The 16,219-nt window shown below is 37.7% G+C and overlaps 1 protein-coding gene across 4 annotated transcripts in view; it reads left to right on the forward strand.

Moving 5' to 3' along the window:
- Window positions 1-16,219, forward strand: part of LCLAT1 (lysocardiolipin acyltransferase 1) — a 113,163-nt gene that overhangs the window by 20,389 nt on the left and 76,555 nt on the right. The window contains exon 2 of one of the 4 annotated variants that reach the window (XM_032103242.1): window positions 11,813-11,933. The exons of 2 other annotated variants lie outside the window; for them this stretch is intronic. Coding sequence is in view for 1 of the 2 variants with exons in the window: in XM_032103246.1 (XP_031959137.1) it covers window positions 12,647-12,675 (29 nt within the window). In the remaining variant the exon portion in view is untranslated. Of the gene's footprint in view, window positions 1-11,812; window positions 11,934-12,441; window positions 12,676-16,219 lie in introns of those variants that run through there. One more of the 4 variants, XM_032103246.1, reaches the window with a different exon arrangement.

The raw sequence follows: 16,219 nt of genomic DNA on the forward strand, positions 1-16,219 counted from the left end.
AAGCTTCTGGGAAAGAAAAAAGAAAAGACAGGGGGAGAGGAGGTGGACAACAACATGGAAAACTTTATGAAATTGCTTATGGGTTTCCTTTTCATGTGAAATTTCCCTGAAATTTTCCCCATGACTCATTTCCTTTTTATTCCTTTTTAAGTCCATAGTTTGGGCTTTTTAATTTTTTTTTTTCTTTTCAAAGACAAGCTGGTAGCTTTTTCTGGCCCAGTGTGATGTGGATTTTGCAATGGTGTATATTCATATGGACATTGCACTCCATTCTCTATATGGGCAGTTGTCTTCTTGTCTCTAATTTCTCTGCACAGAAAGGACAGGAAGCACAGAATACACAGGAAGCAAGGAATACTCTTCCACAGAAAACAGATATTAACCACATGTATTGTGTGAGTGAAGAGGTGGTGGGAAGCAGGTTTTATTTTAGCAGGTGTGTATTGATCCTTGCAAAGGTCCTGTGCTGAAAGAAGGTCAGTGAGGGAATTTGTAATGGTTTCATAGCTTCTGGCTTGCAGTTTTCAGTTCATGGTGATGTACATTCCCTGCTGGATATAGAATTTTCTAAAACTCATTCCCTGAAATGTGACCCACCATCTTCTAAGTAATACAGGCAGCTCTTTTCTGGATTGAAAACTTGTGTAATTAACTCCTTTTCCTTGTCCAGTGTGGGAGATTCAAAAGCTTGATAGAATATCAGTCTTTCACCAACACATGGTTATTTCTACTCAAAAATGGAACCCATAAATACTTGTATTTACTGCGAATCCATCTAGTCTGACCAAACTCCTGCACATGCTTAAAGCTCTACAATCTAATTCTCTTGCAAGGGAAAAAAATCAACACTCTCAGGGTTCTTGTTGTGCCGCTAAGATAAGGCTTACTTCTTTTGTAGAAATATCCACAAAAATGTATTCCTCTTGTGCCATTAGGGTTTAGTAAAACAATTCAGTGCATCTGAAGAATTGTAAGCTCTTGAGGATCTTGGCAGCGTTTCTTGGAATGTCTGATTCCATAGAAACTTGTGTGATCAGATCACCAAACTGAGTGCTCCTCACAGTGAATTAAGGCTGCTCCTCTCCCTACCCCGATCCAGGGTTCAGATAGATCGGTGTGAGTATTTTAAAAAATCATGTGATCTTGCTAGTGAAGCAAAATTATTGAAATTCTGGAAAATAAAGCATAAATACTTTAAGTGAAATTGCCTGTAGAGGTTAATTTGATTTTGATCTCTACACTGGTAGTATGTTTGATTTACACGAACACATACCACTTCTATAACTAACTGTTCGCTTTTTTGAAACCTAAGCAGTCAAATGGAGAACCTTGAAATGAGAATGTCACTTACTCTTTAATTAGAAATATACCTACCTGCTCTGCTCTTAAGCAGTACAGTCCTCTTAAATGTTGAAAATTTCATGGTTTAGCATCCTTATCCTTTATGAAAAAAGAGCTTATCTTGTAGAGAAATTAAGCTGACTTCTTATCTAGACCCCTTCAACATCATTAATAGCGTAATTTCTTCTAGTTGGACAAATTGCTACATCTGAAACAAGTTCAGGATACTCAAAAAAAGGTCTCAAGAACAAACTGGAAACTGAAATCCAAAATAAAATTAAAATAAGTTAATAAATATAAAACTACCCCCCCCACACCTTCCTACCCCAATATAGCTAGAGAAATATCCCATGCATTAACTTAGAACTACCACATGATAAGATCTTGCAAATACTGAGAGAAAGTGGTATTTTCCTCAGCTGTGGCAGTGCTGTCTTAGTTCCCCTTTGTAAAATGAAGTGAGTTTTCCTCCAGGAATAAGTAGCTGTGTTGCAGCTCACTTGCAATTGTGCATTTCCACGTGTAAACTGTGAATTCTTAGCTTGTTTTGGGGTATCAATACATCTAAGTATTGATAGATGCTCTCTAACTGTTCCACCAGATAGGAACCTGAACAAAAGCTTTGCAATCTCATTTCTGTGTTCTTGTCTCTGAACATAAAATAAATACAAGGAGTAGTTGTTGAAAGGCCAACTTCTTCAAGATACATGCTCAGAAAGTCCCTTGTTAAGGTAGGAAAACTAAATTTCTGAGTTTGATCACTGTTTATTCTTTTGGATTATGAATAATTTGACTGGAGACAAATGTGGCTGCTCTTGAGCCATGAGAAAAATTATCCACTAAATGGAGCTGTCATGACAGAAGGAAAATTTTTGGAGTCAAAGTTACGTTTTTGACGACTGTACTAAGTAGTCCATTATTAAGGACTGGCAGAGCCTATTACCAAAACATGATATGTATCTGTACATAAAGAGTGTGTATGGAGCAAGAGGTTGGGATACTCACGGCATTAGTAACATCCTCGATTCTTGGGACTACTGAAGAGTACTGGCTTACCCTCACACCATAGTGAGTACACGATCTTTGTCTAATGCGTGTTTGATGTCCGTAGGTTACTTACTTTCTTTTATAATTTCTTTTGAAAATAGAACTGTGAAGCTGTCACAGCAGTGTTTGCCCAGTGTGCATCTTGCCTATGATGCTCTTTGAATACATATGATGATATGCAAAATAAGTTTGGCTGAAAAAATTCAGAAGTGTTTGTAATGTGTTTTCCTTGGCTGTTCATGATATAACATTACTTTTGTCCAGTTTATCTAAATGAAGACTGAAGTTTTGTGGTTAGCTTGCAATTCTCTTTATAGATCAAAATTACTATATCAAAATACAGGGAAACCTGTTTGCAGACCAACTATTGTTGAATAGCATTCCATAAACATTTGATTAAGTGATCTAATTGTATCTTCTGGCTTTTAACTTTGAGGAGGACAAGTCCATGATAACTAAAATATCACCTCAATCTAACACAGGTTTTCCAAACTTGTGATGTTGATGGAAGGATCTTCTTTTGTATGTTCAAATCAGCAGGATCAAACTGAAAGAAAACTGAAGAGGGAGCTATTTTGCAGAAGCAATTAATTTTGCAAACCGGTTTTTTTTTCATTACTGAAGTTTGTTGTAATTCTGCAGATTTAGTGATTTCTTACATGTAAAGAAAAAAATGGCCATTTTATTGTCACTTCTTGTCCTTGACGTATCTCAGTGTTAGTGAATCTGATGACCTGGCTCTTGAACTGATCTCTGAAACAGCTTGAAAGGGCTAAATTTCATTGCATTCTGAAATTCAGTTTAGAAATCCAAGCTGTGTGGGTCTACAGGGGTAAGCATGTTCTTGTAGAAAACCTTTCATTCCTAACAGTAAACTCTTCCAGGGCATCTTGTAGCTTTTTCCTTCACTCCCTTTTCTCAGAGGAAGAACTTGAAAAAATATTGCCTGCACAGTAATTTGCATTTGGAGGGTCCTAATGTCACAAAGATGTGAGGCATCCCTGAGGTTAAAGTGTCTCTTTAGCTTTTCCTACTGTGATTGCAAGTTTTACCTTGGAGTTCTAAAATATTAACCCCCTGTAGATCAAGCCTCCATGAAAATCAGCTGTATGTATATTTGCTGCTTCACAGGGAGAGAAAGTGCAGTTTTCTTTTGTGAAATTAGATTATAGGATGAGCCTACTGAAGGAGCGGGCTGGGATGGGGAATGAGGGAGAATAATTCCTGTGACCCAACTTAAGGTACTTATGTAAATGCCCAAAATGAAATGAGGGAAATCCTTCTTTGATGGATTGGTACTAGGCTTGGCAAATTCAAAATTGCATAAGGTAGTTTTGATCCAGGATTTTAAAGTCTGTACTACTTTGCTGGTGGGAAGCAGAAGACAGCTAATTTCCTTTCAATTTAATCTTTTCTCAAAGATTTTTAAAAAGCAGAAACAACCAAACTCTTACTCCAAAAACACAGTAATGTATTGCAATATCCATACAAAAGAGGTGAAAGCTGAGTTAGAAGGGAATTCTTAAAAGTACTTTATTTAAGCTAAAACACTTGAAGAAACGTGCTCCTTTACATAAGCAGGTCTGGCTATGGAAGCTGCTTGTGGTTTAATGTTTCATCACAGTAATGGCAGCTTATATGTGCTTGCCAAGAGACCATTACTTTTTCTTCTCCTGCTCAGGCTCTTCCAGTGAAATATCTTTAAAGTGAGAAAATGCATATTTAACAGAACCTGTCATCACTGCCTTTGCAGTGAGAGAGCTTTGTGTGAACTTCTTACCCCGTTCCACCAAGCATAATTGCTGATGTTTTCTGTGGAGCAAAGTTTAATTAAAAAAAAAAGAAAGAAAAGAAAAAAGGATAAAATAAAACCAAGTAATAGAATTAGATGTGATTCACAAGGAGAGGTTTTAAAAGTGGCTTATGTAAATAATAAAGATTATTTGATTGTAAGTACTGTAAGATTCCGCAAAAAATGTTTTCCTTTCTGTAAGGAAATAATTGGGAATGTTCATCTGATGTTGTTAGAAAATGGGTTGTTGTAGATACTTGAACAACTTGTTCTTGATACTTTGAGTTTTTTATTTTTATCCCTTACTGATATTCCTTTCAAAGAACCAGCTGTGCCTTTACCTCGACATCCTTTGCCTGATGGAAACAAATCAAAGAGCAGCACACACTGGGACTAATGAGGACTACCCATGTGCTGTTTGACCTGTCAGCTGCTTCCAAACAGCGTTTATATGGCTATGTTATTTCACTGGCTTTGTATTACATTGGTTATGTATTTCTCTTTGAAAAGGGTGTTAAGTTGTCATACCATTAAACTAGTGAAGGTGGGGGAAGATCTAAAGATGCTGGGTTTGATGACTACTGCTAGCTTACCTTCCACAGCAGAAATTCTCAAAGGTGTCACTTTTTTGGTCTGTTCCCAAATCTCTATAGCAAAACTCCCCAAACAAGCAAAAGAAAACTTTGATTGCTTAGTAAGTATGCTAGTAATATCATTATTCAAAACTGAATTTACTGTATGTATTGCCCATAAAACTTTTCTAAATATTGATGAGGAAGGTTGTTTGCATTTCTTAATATCCAGATCCAGAGCAGAGGGAAAGTAAAGACTCAAAGAATAGTTTCACGAGCGTTTGTCTTCAATTTGTTTTCCTCAATACTCTGTTCTGAAGTTCTCATCAATACGTCAGAATTAATAATTGGATTTAATTGCCCAGCAATCCTTGACATCACTTAGTCCAATGATTGATTCCTCTTACGGGCATTACTTTAATAATATATTTGTTTGATCCCAAAAGAAGAGAGCTTCTTAAAGTTGTTGTGAAAGGTTCTTTTCTTACTGTAATGGTTCAATGAAATGTTCGGCTGTGGCTGAATTGGAAAGGAAACACACGCTGTTGTAGCTTGTATCTATGTGGAAAAAAATTTCAATATAATAAATCTTAGCTGTTGAAAACTCTGTGCTCAGCAGGAATCCATGTTTCCTCAAGTTGTTTTCAAATTTTCTCCTTACTGCATTTTGAAAATCCTCTTACAAGCAGGTCTACCCCTCTTTCTGCGAGTTAGTCAAGGATTCTTGGGAAATATGGGCGGTGGAAAACTCAGGCTCATCTACGCCTGAGTCAGTACATTAATCTTCTGGGTTGTAATTGGTTTCAAATTGTCTTTGTTAGAAGGCATGTTGTTTTGCCTTGCTTAACTGGAGTGTACAGGGCTTTCCAATAGCTCTAGGCTTCCCCTTTGACATAGTGTGTTCCTTCATTCCCAATGCTGCATTGTTTTGATTCTTTCTGTCCTCTCTCCCTGGCTGTTCATCTGCAACAACAGCTGAAGCAGGTGAAAATTATTTGTGTGAGAAGAAAGTTTTGAATGTTAAGCAACTTTAAATAAAATTTAAAAGTATATGTTTTAGCCTTGAGAAATTATGGCCTTCTAAATTATTTGTGTTAATCCCAAGTATATAACTGATACTGTAATAGCCAGAGATTTTTTCTCACAGTGTATTTGTAGATACCAGTAGAAGTTGCAAGCCTTATCTTCTGTTTAAACTATGAAAAATGCATTATTAATCTTTAAATAAAACAATATAATGCTCTCTGCATTTCTAAGGAGAGCTTTTAAGGCTATCTACATATTAAGAGCTACCCTTATGGGAAGCCAGTGCTTCTGTATAAATTCAGATTAAAGTATATACAAGAAATCATACTCAGTGTTAGGGGTGGAAGCACTCAGAAGTGTCCACATATGTTCCCCTGTGGAAGTTGGATTTTTTAGCTTAACAACCACAGCTAACTTTTTCAGAGATGTCACTGCCTCAATCACTGTTCAAGGTGGATCTGTCTGAGGGCAGAAGTCAGAATTATGAAGAGCAAGACCTTGCTTGTCACTGGGGCTCTTATTTCTGTGCTGTTGTGGAGAATTAGGTGTAAAATCCTGCTCGGTAGGACTTAAGACACAGGAGTGAGTTATCTTCGTTTGGTGCCTCCACTAGAATGGAAATTCCCATACTATTCATTCTGCCCATGATCTTGGAAAGTGGCATCCCTGCGTATTGTCTTGGGTTTATGCCTCTGGGAAAGACAGCAAGTTGACCCAGCCACCAGTTAATTAATTCATAACATTTTAGTAAAGGGTTGGAACAATTTTCCTGTCCCTTATTTGATGAAGATAATGTAACTATAGTTTCTCTAAGTAGTTCCTCTGTATTTACTTATGTTAGCATAAATGAATGGCATTAATAGGCTCCAAGCAATAGCATGTAATTTCAGGTCTTTGATCTCTGTGTTGCATCATTTGCTATCACTACTCTTGCACTTGTTTATCAAGCTGCTTTTGATGGTCTTGCTGGCACCTGAACATCTCAGTGTGGGAGAATATAGTTGTCTCTTCCTTGCTCTGATGAAGAATGTCACTTAACTCTGGAACGCCAGAGTATTTCATAGTCAATGCTCTTATTTTTAATGCTGGCATTTCTGTGTTAACTTTGTACCTGTGTTTGTGATGTTTTTTCTTAACTTGAGCATGCCTTGTAGTCATACCTGAGGTGGAATAATTTTCTTGAGGCTGTAGTGTTTGAATGCAGAGTGTCCCAGTAAGTAAAAGCGTACTGTCCTTTGATTATTTGAAACCGCACTGAGAGTTTCAGCATCGTGTTTACTTTCAGGTGACATAGGGAGAGAAGCCTCAACCTGATGAGGAAGAGAGGGAAATGGAATGTCATAAGCAACTATTTTTGACAAGGGCATAATTTATAATTTCCTCAATAAAAATATCACTTCCTCAATGCCCATTGCAGTGAACTCATTTAAAGCATTTCAAGAGCTATGATTACATTTGAGAATCCATCTACAAATGCAACTAGAAAGATGTGTGTGCTTTCTCTCATGTATCCTTAGTCAGTTGTCCAGTTACTTACTAATGAGCATGTTTCATACCTTGAAGGTGAGTTCTTGCTTCCTTTTCTGTGATATTACTGTGCTAATCAGAAAGAGCAAATTCTTTCCAGGAATTCTGTGGTTTTGTATAATCTTCTTCCTGAAAGGTCAGGGCCCTTGATAAAAGGGGAAGCACACCCCAGGGTGTGTTTCCACTTGGAAATAACTGAGACAATACTAGGTCTTCTTGGAAGAGATTCTTGTAGCAGAAGAGAAAATGGAAAAAAAAAAAAAAAAAAAAGGAAAAAATATCCTGATAATGAATTGGTGGATCATTAAATCTTTCTGGCCCTAAAGAAAAGTCTAGATATGGCTGATGTTAAACTATATAAAATGACTATAAAAAATGCTGTGAGAAGATTCTTGATTTAGATATTTCTGGTATCATGACCTGCACAGTCAGATTTGGACAGTATCTTCCTTTTTCAGGTAAGATTTATCTAGTGCAAAGATTGACTCATTGCATTTCCTCTTGGATTCCTGTTTTATTGTTATTTATTTTAAGGGAGAGAGGGGATACCAATAAATAACCTTCTCTAGACTATTTCTACCTTCTCTAGACTATTTCTAACTTGTCACCTGTTTCCTTTATCTTCCACATGTTAGGTTTGGTGTAGGTCAGGGTATTATTTATCTTTTGGCCTCTCATTCTCTAGGTATGAGCAGTGTAGTTTTCTGAATGATCTAAACAATTTTTTTTTTTTTTTTTTTTGCTTCTGTGGTCTTTTAAAAGTTGTTCTTTTTGTTTCTTTCCCCTATTGCTTTTCAGCTTTTAAGGCACTTTTGTAGCAACATCAGTGGTACTGAGTCAGAGACTGGAAGGGAGGTCACTTGATCTGTAATGATGCCCCAGATGTTGTTGGGAGGCTCTTAATCTGTAGCTCTTGAAGGCTTTCCTTCTTCTCCCCCCTTTTTCCTAATAGCTCTTGTTAAGCCAGAGCACTGCTCACATGTGTAAAATCTGGTAGTCCCTGAGTAGCTGTAATCGGTTATTTCCCTGACTAGGTCAGTTGCTGTTCTATAATTATTTCGTGGATACTTTGTTCTTGGATTGCCTAGCATCTCTGTGTCTGCCACTGCATGTCTGCCTAAAGAATCTGCAACTGCCAAATGTGTTTGCAGCTGACTTGAAGCTCACTTATTGTACATTGACTTGGTCTTTGTGGTGGGAAATGCAGCACCTAGTAAACCACTTCTAATTATTTTTATAAGCTCCTTTCTGTTCTGGCAAACTTTATTAGAAACTGAGTTTGTGTTTCAAATGAGCTACTATTTTACATAATAAAAGGCTAAAAAGCTAAAAATCTTAGTCTTAGATGTTGCTTTTTCCCCCGTTTGTCTTTTGGCAGCTTAGTAAATTATTGTATAAGCACTGGCGGATAAACTTCCCCGGTTGTTTCAGCATTGAACTACTTTATTTAGCTTCTTATGCTGGTAATTTGTTTTAGGCTAAAATTGATAAATGTTCATGCAAAACATTTTGTTACTCATTTGTCAGTAGCACTGGATCCTTTGCATCTAAATGCCAAAAAATTTACAAGTAAGAATCAAACGGTCGCTCACATCTTTGTAGGTGTTTGAGGGACCAAAGCTATTCAGCTTTAACAAGGAACGAGTTGCTTTATTGTACTATACTGATGAGACATTTTCTGGCTTTGAGAGCATTTAAGTCTGAAGAACAATGTCGTATAGAATCAGATTCGGTAGCCCTGGAAGCAGAGGCAACATGTCTGCATCAGGCTGCTGCCGTGAGAATCCCTGCTGAGCCACAGAGCTTCGTTAGCGCAAGTACAGATGGACCAACTCAGTTGTGCGTCTTCCTAGGCACAGCCTGCCCCCATGCACAGCACTATACCGATGCTTTACACCCTGAAATGCTCTGCTAGAAATGGTTTTGAAGACTTCAATCCACCCGAAGCCCTGGGGACATCCATTCGGAGTTCTGTCAGGAGAGAAAAGCTTCCCATTGTAGCTGATGGAAAGAGGGAATTACAGAGCTGAAGATGGGGTTAAAGCTACCCTTCTTAGCAGTGGTTTGGAATGTAATCTTAGAAATATCCAGATATGCTGTTGACTGATCCTACTGGTGAGCTGTGCAAACGAGATGTGAAGGCTGCTGTCTGGAAGACTGAAAAGCACAGCAGATCTTCATCTCTGACTGTAGGGTCCTGAAGCAGAAATATTATTATTAGTTAATAGTGGGACGGTAGCTTGGCAACAATGTGGGTTTGGACTTTGCTTTGGATATTGATCTACATAATGGATTGAAAACAGGATTTCATATCCAGAAATGGAGCAAATGCATATGAGCTCTTTCTGCTGCTTCTAGGGGGAATGAAACGTTTATAAATTTTCTGCAGAGCTGCTGCATTTTTCTTCTTTTGCTTCGGAGCCTGCCAGGTAACCCATCTATTGTTTGTTCTATGCTTACCTTGGAAAGCAGCCAGCCTGTAAGCACAGCTCACTAGAAAACTACAATTTATGTGACTTTTAAAGTTGTTATAAACTTGTGATACTTGCTGATGTGTAAGTATGCTTCAGAGTGCTGTGTACTCCTGACACAAAGGTAGCCCTGCAAAATTTCAAGTTCTCAAATGGAATTTTCCAATTAAATGGCTAGAACATTTTTAACATTATTTGCAAACTGTTTTTTTCTTTGATATTTGTCTTGGAAATACATTTTTTAAAGCCTGAGGCAGTTGCACAGACTCAGAGGCTTGGCAGAGTTACATTCCATTGATAATAGCAATTTATCTTTATTATTATTTTTAAAAATAGTGACATAAATTTGTCTGTAGGTGCTGTTCTGCGTCTCTTGTCTAAGTACTGTTGAGCCAGAATGACTTACATGGTGGGCAAATGAAGACAAATGTCTAGTCTTTCTTTTCAGCCATTTAACAATTATGAGTAGATAAAATCCATAATTTGATCTTGCAACTGATTTTAGGTGGAAACTCACTGACTTCAGTAAGTTTGCTGTTGGGATTTTTAGCATGGGGCCCACTGAACTTGTATAGCATATTATGTGCTCCTGAGGAAGAGAATAAAGTAGTTTAGCAATTGTTGCTGCTCTGTAGGTGATGACTGTCACAGTATACAAGATACTAAAAAAGAACAAAGCTGCACTGGGTAAGAAAAACAAATCACACTGCAGTAATATCCATCCAGAATCACATTCATTTGCAGCATACATTATGGCTGGAAAAGGAAGAATTATTTGGGTTAATATGTTCCGTTTTAAAACTGAGAGAAGTTTTTGTAAAGGATAGTCACGAATACAGAGCTCTCACTGAAACTTTCTCCAAGTTGGCTACCTTGCTTAAGGCCTCTGAAAGTCTGCTTTTACATCCCCCCCCTCTTTATTTTCATAATTGCACTCCCTGAATAATATGAGTTAGCATAAGCTATCATGCTGTTACTGTCCTGGTGATAGTCACTGGTTTTCCTAGGCTATATGAGTTTTATTTATATGCCTTTCCTGTATTTCTTCTGAGTTGTTAACCTGATGAGAAAATTCTGTCTTGATGAGGGCAAAAAAGCCATTAGAAGTTCCATGGATGTCTACTTCTCTAAAAGAGATTTTTAGTTCAGTGCCAGTGGCAGAGATTTAAAGATACTCCTCTGAAAACTACCAGTTTTCTATTTGAGTAACTGTTCTTCAGCATGAAGTCCTTTATTTCTGTTCCCCCACTGAGGATTTTACTGTGAAATAGACACTTCTGAAATTATAAATGTCACCTCTTCCCACCAAGAATAGCTCTGAACTAAAGTGTTGGGGTGCTCTTATGCAGGGGAATAAGAAATTGATTTATTGGTTTGTTTGTAACATCTCCAGTTACAAAGTGGAATATTTTATCTGTTTTTCATGATTTTTACTTGGATTTGTTATCCGTCAGTGTTGGTCAGCTTTTTGGTCTGCTGTAGACTTTGAAAACCAGAGGACTCAGATTTGCCAGCTGTTGACCACAAGTAACTTTTCTGAAAAGTAGACTGGGCCTCAAGCTGACCTGCAGGTTTTATATGAAGTGCTTAATAAACCCCTAAAACTGACACTGCTCCATGTTTGTTGCAAGGTTAAGTTGGTTTTTTGTTTGTTTCTTTTATTTAAAGATGAGATGGGAGGAATACAGCAGCTGTTTTTCATCTGCCAAACTATTCTTGATGACTTGTCAGCCAAAGCACTCTATTTATATTGGTTGTTGTTTAATACAGGCTTGTGGGGCCCCAGCAGCTTGATGGATAATGCAGAGCACAACTCTATGCATGGAAAGCCATGAAGAAGTAATTCAAAATTATTTGTGTCTGTGCAATATGCATAACAAAAAAAAATGAGGTAGCTTTTGGGAGTAAAAACTCTTGTGCAGTTCTTCCTGCAGCAAATTTGTCAATTCATCTAGATTTTCTGATTATAGTAAGGAATAAAAGCAAGCTACTTTTCCATAAATCATTGTTTCTTTTTTTTTTTTTTTTTATTTCAGGAAGCAGCTGTAGCTATTGCATGATACCCTCTTACAAATGATTTCAAATACCTTAGCTCAAGCTCTCATTCAAGCATTATTGGTCTAATGGTTGTCTGGAGCAACAGTGGAAAGAGAACAGGTAAAGGAGGGTGAAAAAGCATCAGACTGATTTGATGTCTGTACCCTGACTGAATTATCTGCTTACAGTGTCTAAAGGCTGTACTGCAAAGAATCTCAGCCAGGATTTTTGCATTTGGAAAGACACAACTACTTGGAAGAGCAAATTCAATATTCTATTAATTTTTTTATTGAATTATAATAGTCAGATTAAGTCTTGGTAAATAAAAGAGATAATAAATCGTAAGATGCAGCAATAATCATATTTTATTTGTAATATTTACGGAAATTGCTCATTAAGTATTGTACTTTAGTGCATGTGTAAGCTAATATCTGCTATACTGTCAGGGGTGCGGCTTGTTATGATAATTACCTTTATTGCCCTATGCTATATTGTTTTATGATGCATGTATCTCTCAAGGTTTTTAAATGCAAGAATTGAAAAAAAAGGAAGTAGTTTTGGTGGTCAACTGCCTGTTTCTTCACATATTTTTTCAGTGATAGTGATCTGTGCCATATTTGTATGTTCCTTAAAATACTCAAGTGCCTGAGAGAAGGATCAGACATAAAATGTAGCTCATAAGGACTTCTGTGGAGACTGATGGAGCTTCTTGCCTGTGTTGCGTGGACTTCTGATTAGAGTGGATATCTCTGCAATTAATAATTCAGCTTCCTCCTGCCATTGCTTCCCCTAGAACCTCTTCTATTTCTGCAGTTTTTTTAACTGAGGCACAAATGAGAAGTTATGTGATCAAAGAGGCGGGGTGAGTTGTAGATCTGGAAATACGACTGAGTCAGTCTACGCAAACTTGCTGCAAGCAAGTTTCTTTTTAAATATGCTGCTGCACAGAAACTAGTTTCTTGCTCTGGGTGCAGGAATTGATAAAAATTTCCTTTGAAATGCTGTTATGGAAGAAAACCATAAAATGCTCAAATAGAAAAAGCCTGGTGATTTTGTTGGACTTGAAACGTTCTGCTAGGATGTGTCATTTCCACTTTGTTTGCTTGGCTGATGTTTTGTCGAGTGGGCACTGTGCTCAGATGTCTCATTATTTGCATCACTAAAGCTGGGAAGGGTTGTCCATCTACCTGCTCTCTGGTCTAGATGATTTTGTTTAGTAACCTAAAAAAACAGTAAACAAGTGTAAGTTTGGGTCATTCTTTTGCTGGTTTGTTTAATGGACTACTAAGTAGTTGGCAAATTTTGTTCCCCTCTTGCCCACCTCCTGGAGCTTCTATTTACATCACCCGGATCAAAGGTTTTAAAAATTGTTTTGAAAATTGCATCTTCTGATTTGGAAATTATGTTTCCAAATGCAAAATTGAATCTTGGAGCTGGAATTTCCAGCTCACCTGTTTCACTTGCCCTGCTTGGAGGAAATGCAGAAGTTAAGTCAGTTCGTAGTTAAGTGCTGGCTTTCTTTGCAGAACTCTTAGAGAAGAGGCATCACTGGCTGTCTGTGTGAGTTTCTGCTGGATTTTAGTTGAAGATGTTTACCTTTTCTTCTGGAAGAAGCATTAAATCCACTTCCTAGTATTCCCCATTCAGTTTTTTAAGAGTAATGAATAGTTTTATTGCCCGTGCTGATTGAATGGAAACGTGCTGACCAGTGATCATACACTGTTGTTTTATTGGCACTGAAGAGAATTTATTTTTTCAATGGTGTAATAAAACCTGATTTGCTCACTTCATAGTACTAAGTGCTTGAAAATTTCTCTAGTTATCAGGCAGCTGGCTCTGTTTGTCAGGTAGTGTTGCTCAATGCTATGCTGAGGCTAAATTACATTGAACCTGGAAGATGAATTAACCTGTTTGTACAAGAACTTCGAATTAGCTAGGAGCTGTTAAGGAAAGGTGAATCATGTGGTGAGTCTTGACAATTCTGAAACTTCTAGATCTCTTAAGTTTAGAAGTTCTTTGTTTCTTATCAGATAAACTTATTTTGCATCCTTTGCCCACTTACAAACCACTGAAGCAGTTGTGAAGAAAAGGTTTTTTGTAGAGAACAGGCTGCTTAAAACCTTTTGAAATCATCATCATCACATTAAGCTGTGGTTTGTCTGTCATTTCAGCTGTACCTTCAATAAAAGCATTTAGATGTTAAACAAAACAAGCCAAAATCCGATCACAAGAAGGTAGCTTTGCTTTATGTTACTATGCAAACGTTTTGTTTGCATAGAATATCAAAATAATTTCAAGTAAATATTCTAATAAAAATGACGTTTACAAAAACTGTTTGGGAAAGTATTTTCTCCCCTTGTGGCCAAGAATTTTTCAAATTAACTGAAATAGAAAGCAAAAATTGTATTTGAAGAATTATTGTTTCCAGTTACCTGGAGACAGAGCATGTTTTCCTTCTGCTATGGCAACAAGAACATGTGAAGTACAGTACCCCAATAACTTGGAGTTCTGCCATGAAATAGATGAAGAACTACAAGCCCAGTATGAGGGTGCTGTCTTTATCACTGTTTGCAGCTTTCAGTCTGAATTGTAAAATACTTTTGATTGTCTCCCTGCAACTCTGACCCACACAACTAGTGGAAAGTGGCTTTAAGATGCATAAAGGTCATCCTACATTCTAAATCCAGTGTTGAGGGTGATTGCTGCATTAGAAAGAGGTAGTTGTCAGCAGCAGTAAGAGAATAGTTCTGTACTTTGAAAATGCTTGGGTTCTATTCAGGCTTCCTGTCAAATCCTGTAATTCATTTCTTGGGTGTCTAATCTCTGACATGAGTAAGCTCCAATTTTCTTTGTTTTGAGATTTTTCACATTTGTTTTAGATCATTTTCCAAGTCCTTATTAAGTACTCCCTTCTTTGGCTGGTTTTTAATCATGTTTTGAGGTTACAGGCATGTATTTTGCATTGATTTGTAGCTGTTACTTGTTGAATGCAGATGTTAGATTTGGGATGGCTGACATATCTTAGTTTTTTTCTAAGGTAGGTATTTAAGGGCTGAGGAATGCAAAAGGATGAAAATAGAGTCAGTTCCCTCTTGTCTTTGGTGGTAGGGGTGTGGAATGATAAACTGGGTACAAGAGCCTGGGTGTGCAGAGCCTGGCCTGGCACAGCTGTGCCAAACTTGCATCCTCAACCCTTACAAACTTGTGCACTGCACTCCCAGCTGGATCTGCTGAAACTTTCTCCCTTTCTCCCCTTCATTGTGGTGGAGGTAATTCAGAGACAAAGTCACAGTCTATCAGTTATCCTAGGTAAATGCATGTGTAAAGATACAGAGTGTGTTATATAGAAGCAATAAGCAAAATGCGGTATTTATCACTCTAAAAATGTGGCTTTAAGAGTGATAAATGGCATTGATTGAAAACACACATGGTATCTTTTGTGTCTAGAAATAAACACCACAGTGTTTAACCCACTGGAATGCACTGTAACTTGTAATATATACACTGGAATATAAAAGTACTGCTGGGTGCCGGTTGAAGAGGAAATTCAGAACTTCCTCAGGTCTTTTCCAAAGCTCAGATACTTTCATCTAAAACAAAGAAACAAAAGGAAGTGTTTATGAGACAGTCTTTCACAGAAAATACAACAAAGTTTTTTTCCTTAGATCTTTGGTTGTGTGTAATAATTTGAGGGAAGGACCAGTGTAAACTGTGAAAAGGACAGCCCCTATATAAGTGACCCACATTGCTTTTCTAAGAGTCTAGAAGGATAACAGAGCAATGTCTCCTCTCGTTAGCTCTGGGGGTACCTGTGTGCACCTGGGTCAGGTGTTTGGAACTGGAACATGTCCTCCATCCCTGTTGTCTGGCAGCCTTTTGGAGCCGGGGTGTCTGTCTGGCAAATGCCACTGCATCTGAGTGATGGCCCTGAGAGCCTCACAGAGGACCAGGCTAAAGCCTAACAAACTTGTGTTCTGTGTCTGCTAGTGGGTTTTACCTGTCATAAAGCTGTGTCCAGTTGTTTAGATATATTTGTTACTCAAAAAATGCCTGATTAGATCAAGCACATAGAATTTTAATTCTGTCTGCTGCTTTTTGCAGTAGGTCTCAAATCTTGATGTGAAGAGAAGGCTTTTTATTCTGGTCTTGCTGCAGCTAATGCTTCCCCCCCCCCACCGCCCTCCCCTTTCTGTTGGTTCCTGGTTTTTTCTGGGTTTTTGGTTTGGGGTTTTTTTTGTCCTCTTCTGCCTTTATCTTGGACTTTCCCCAGAGAGGTTTGCAGTAACAAATAGAAAAAGTCAGGTGGAACATTTCCTTTAGTGCCTTACTCTTCAAGGTTCCCGTGATGTGTCAGAATTGATCCTACTTAGTGCATGCATATCTGCAGACGTGATTATTTAGTTCCT

This window comes from Corvus moneduloides, chromosome 3, assembly GCF_009650955.1.
Source record: "Corvus moneduloides isolate bCorMon1 chromosome 3, bCorMon1.pri, whole genome shotgun sequence".
Taxonomy (NCBI): domain Eukaryota; kingdom Metazoa; phylum Chordata; class Aves; order Passeriformes; family Corvidae; genus Corvus; species Corvus moneduloides.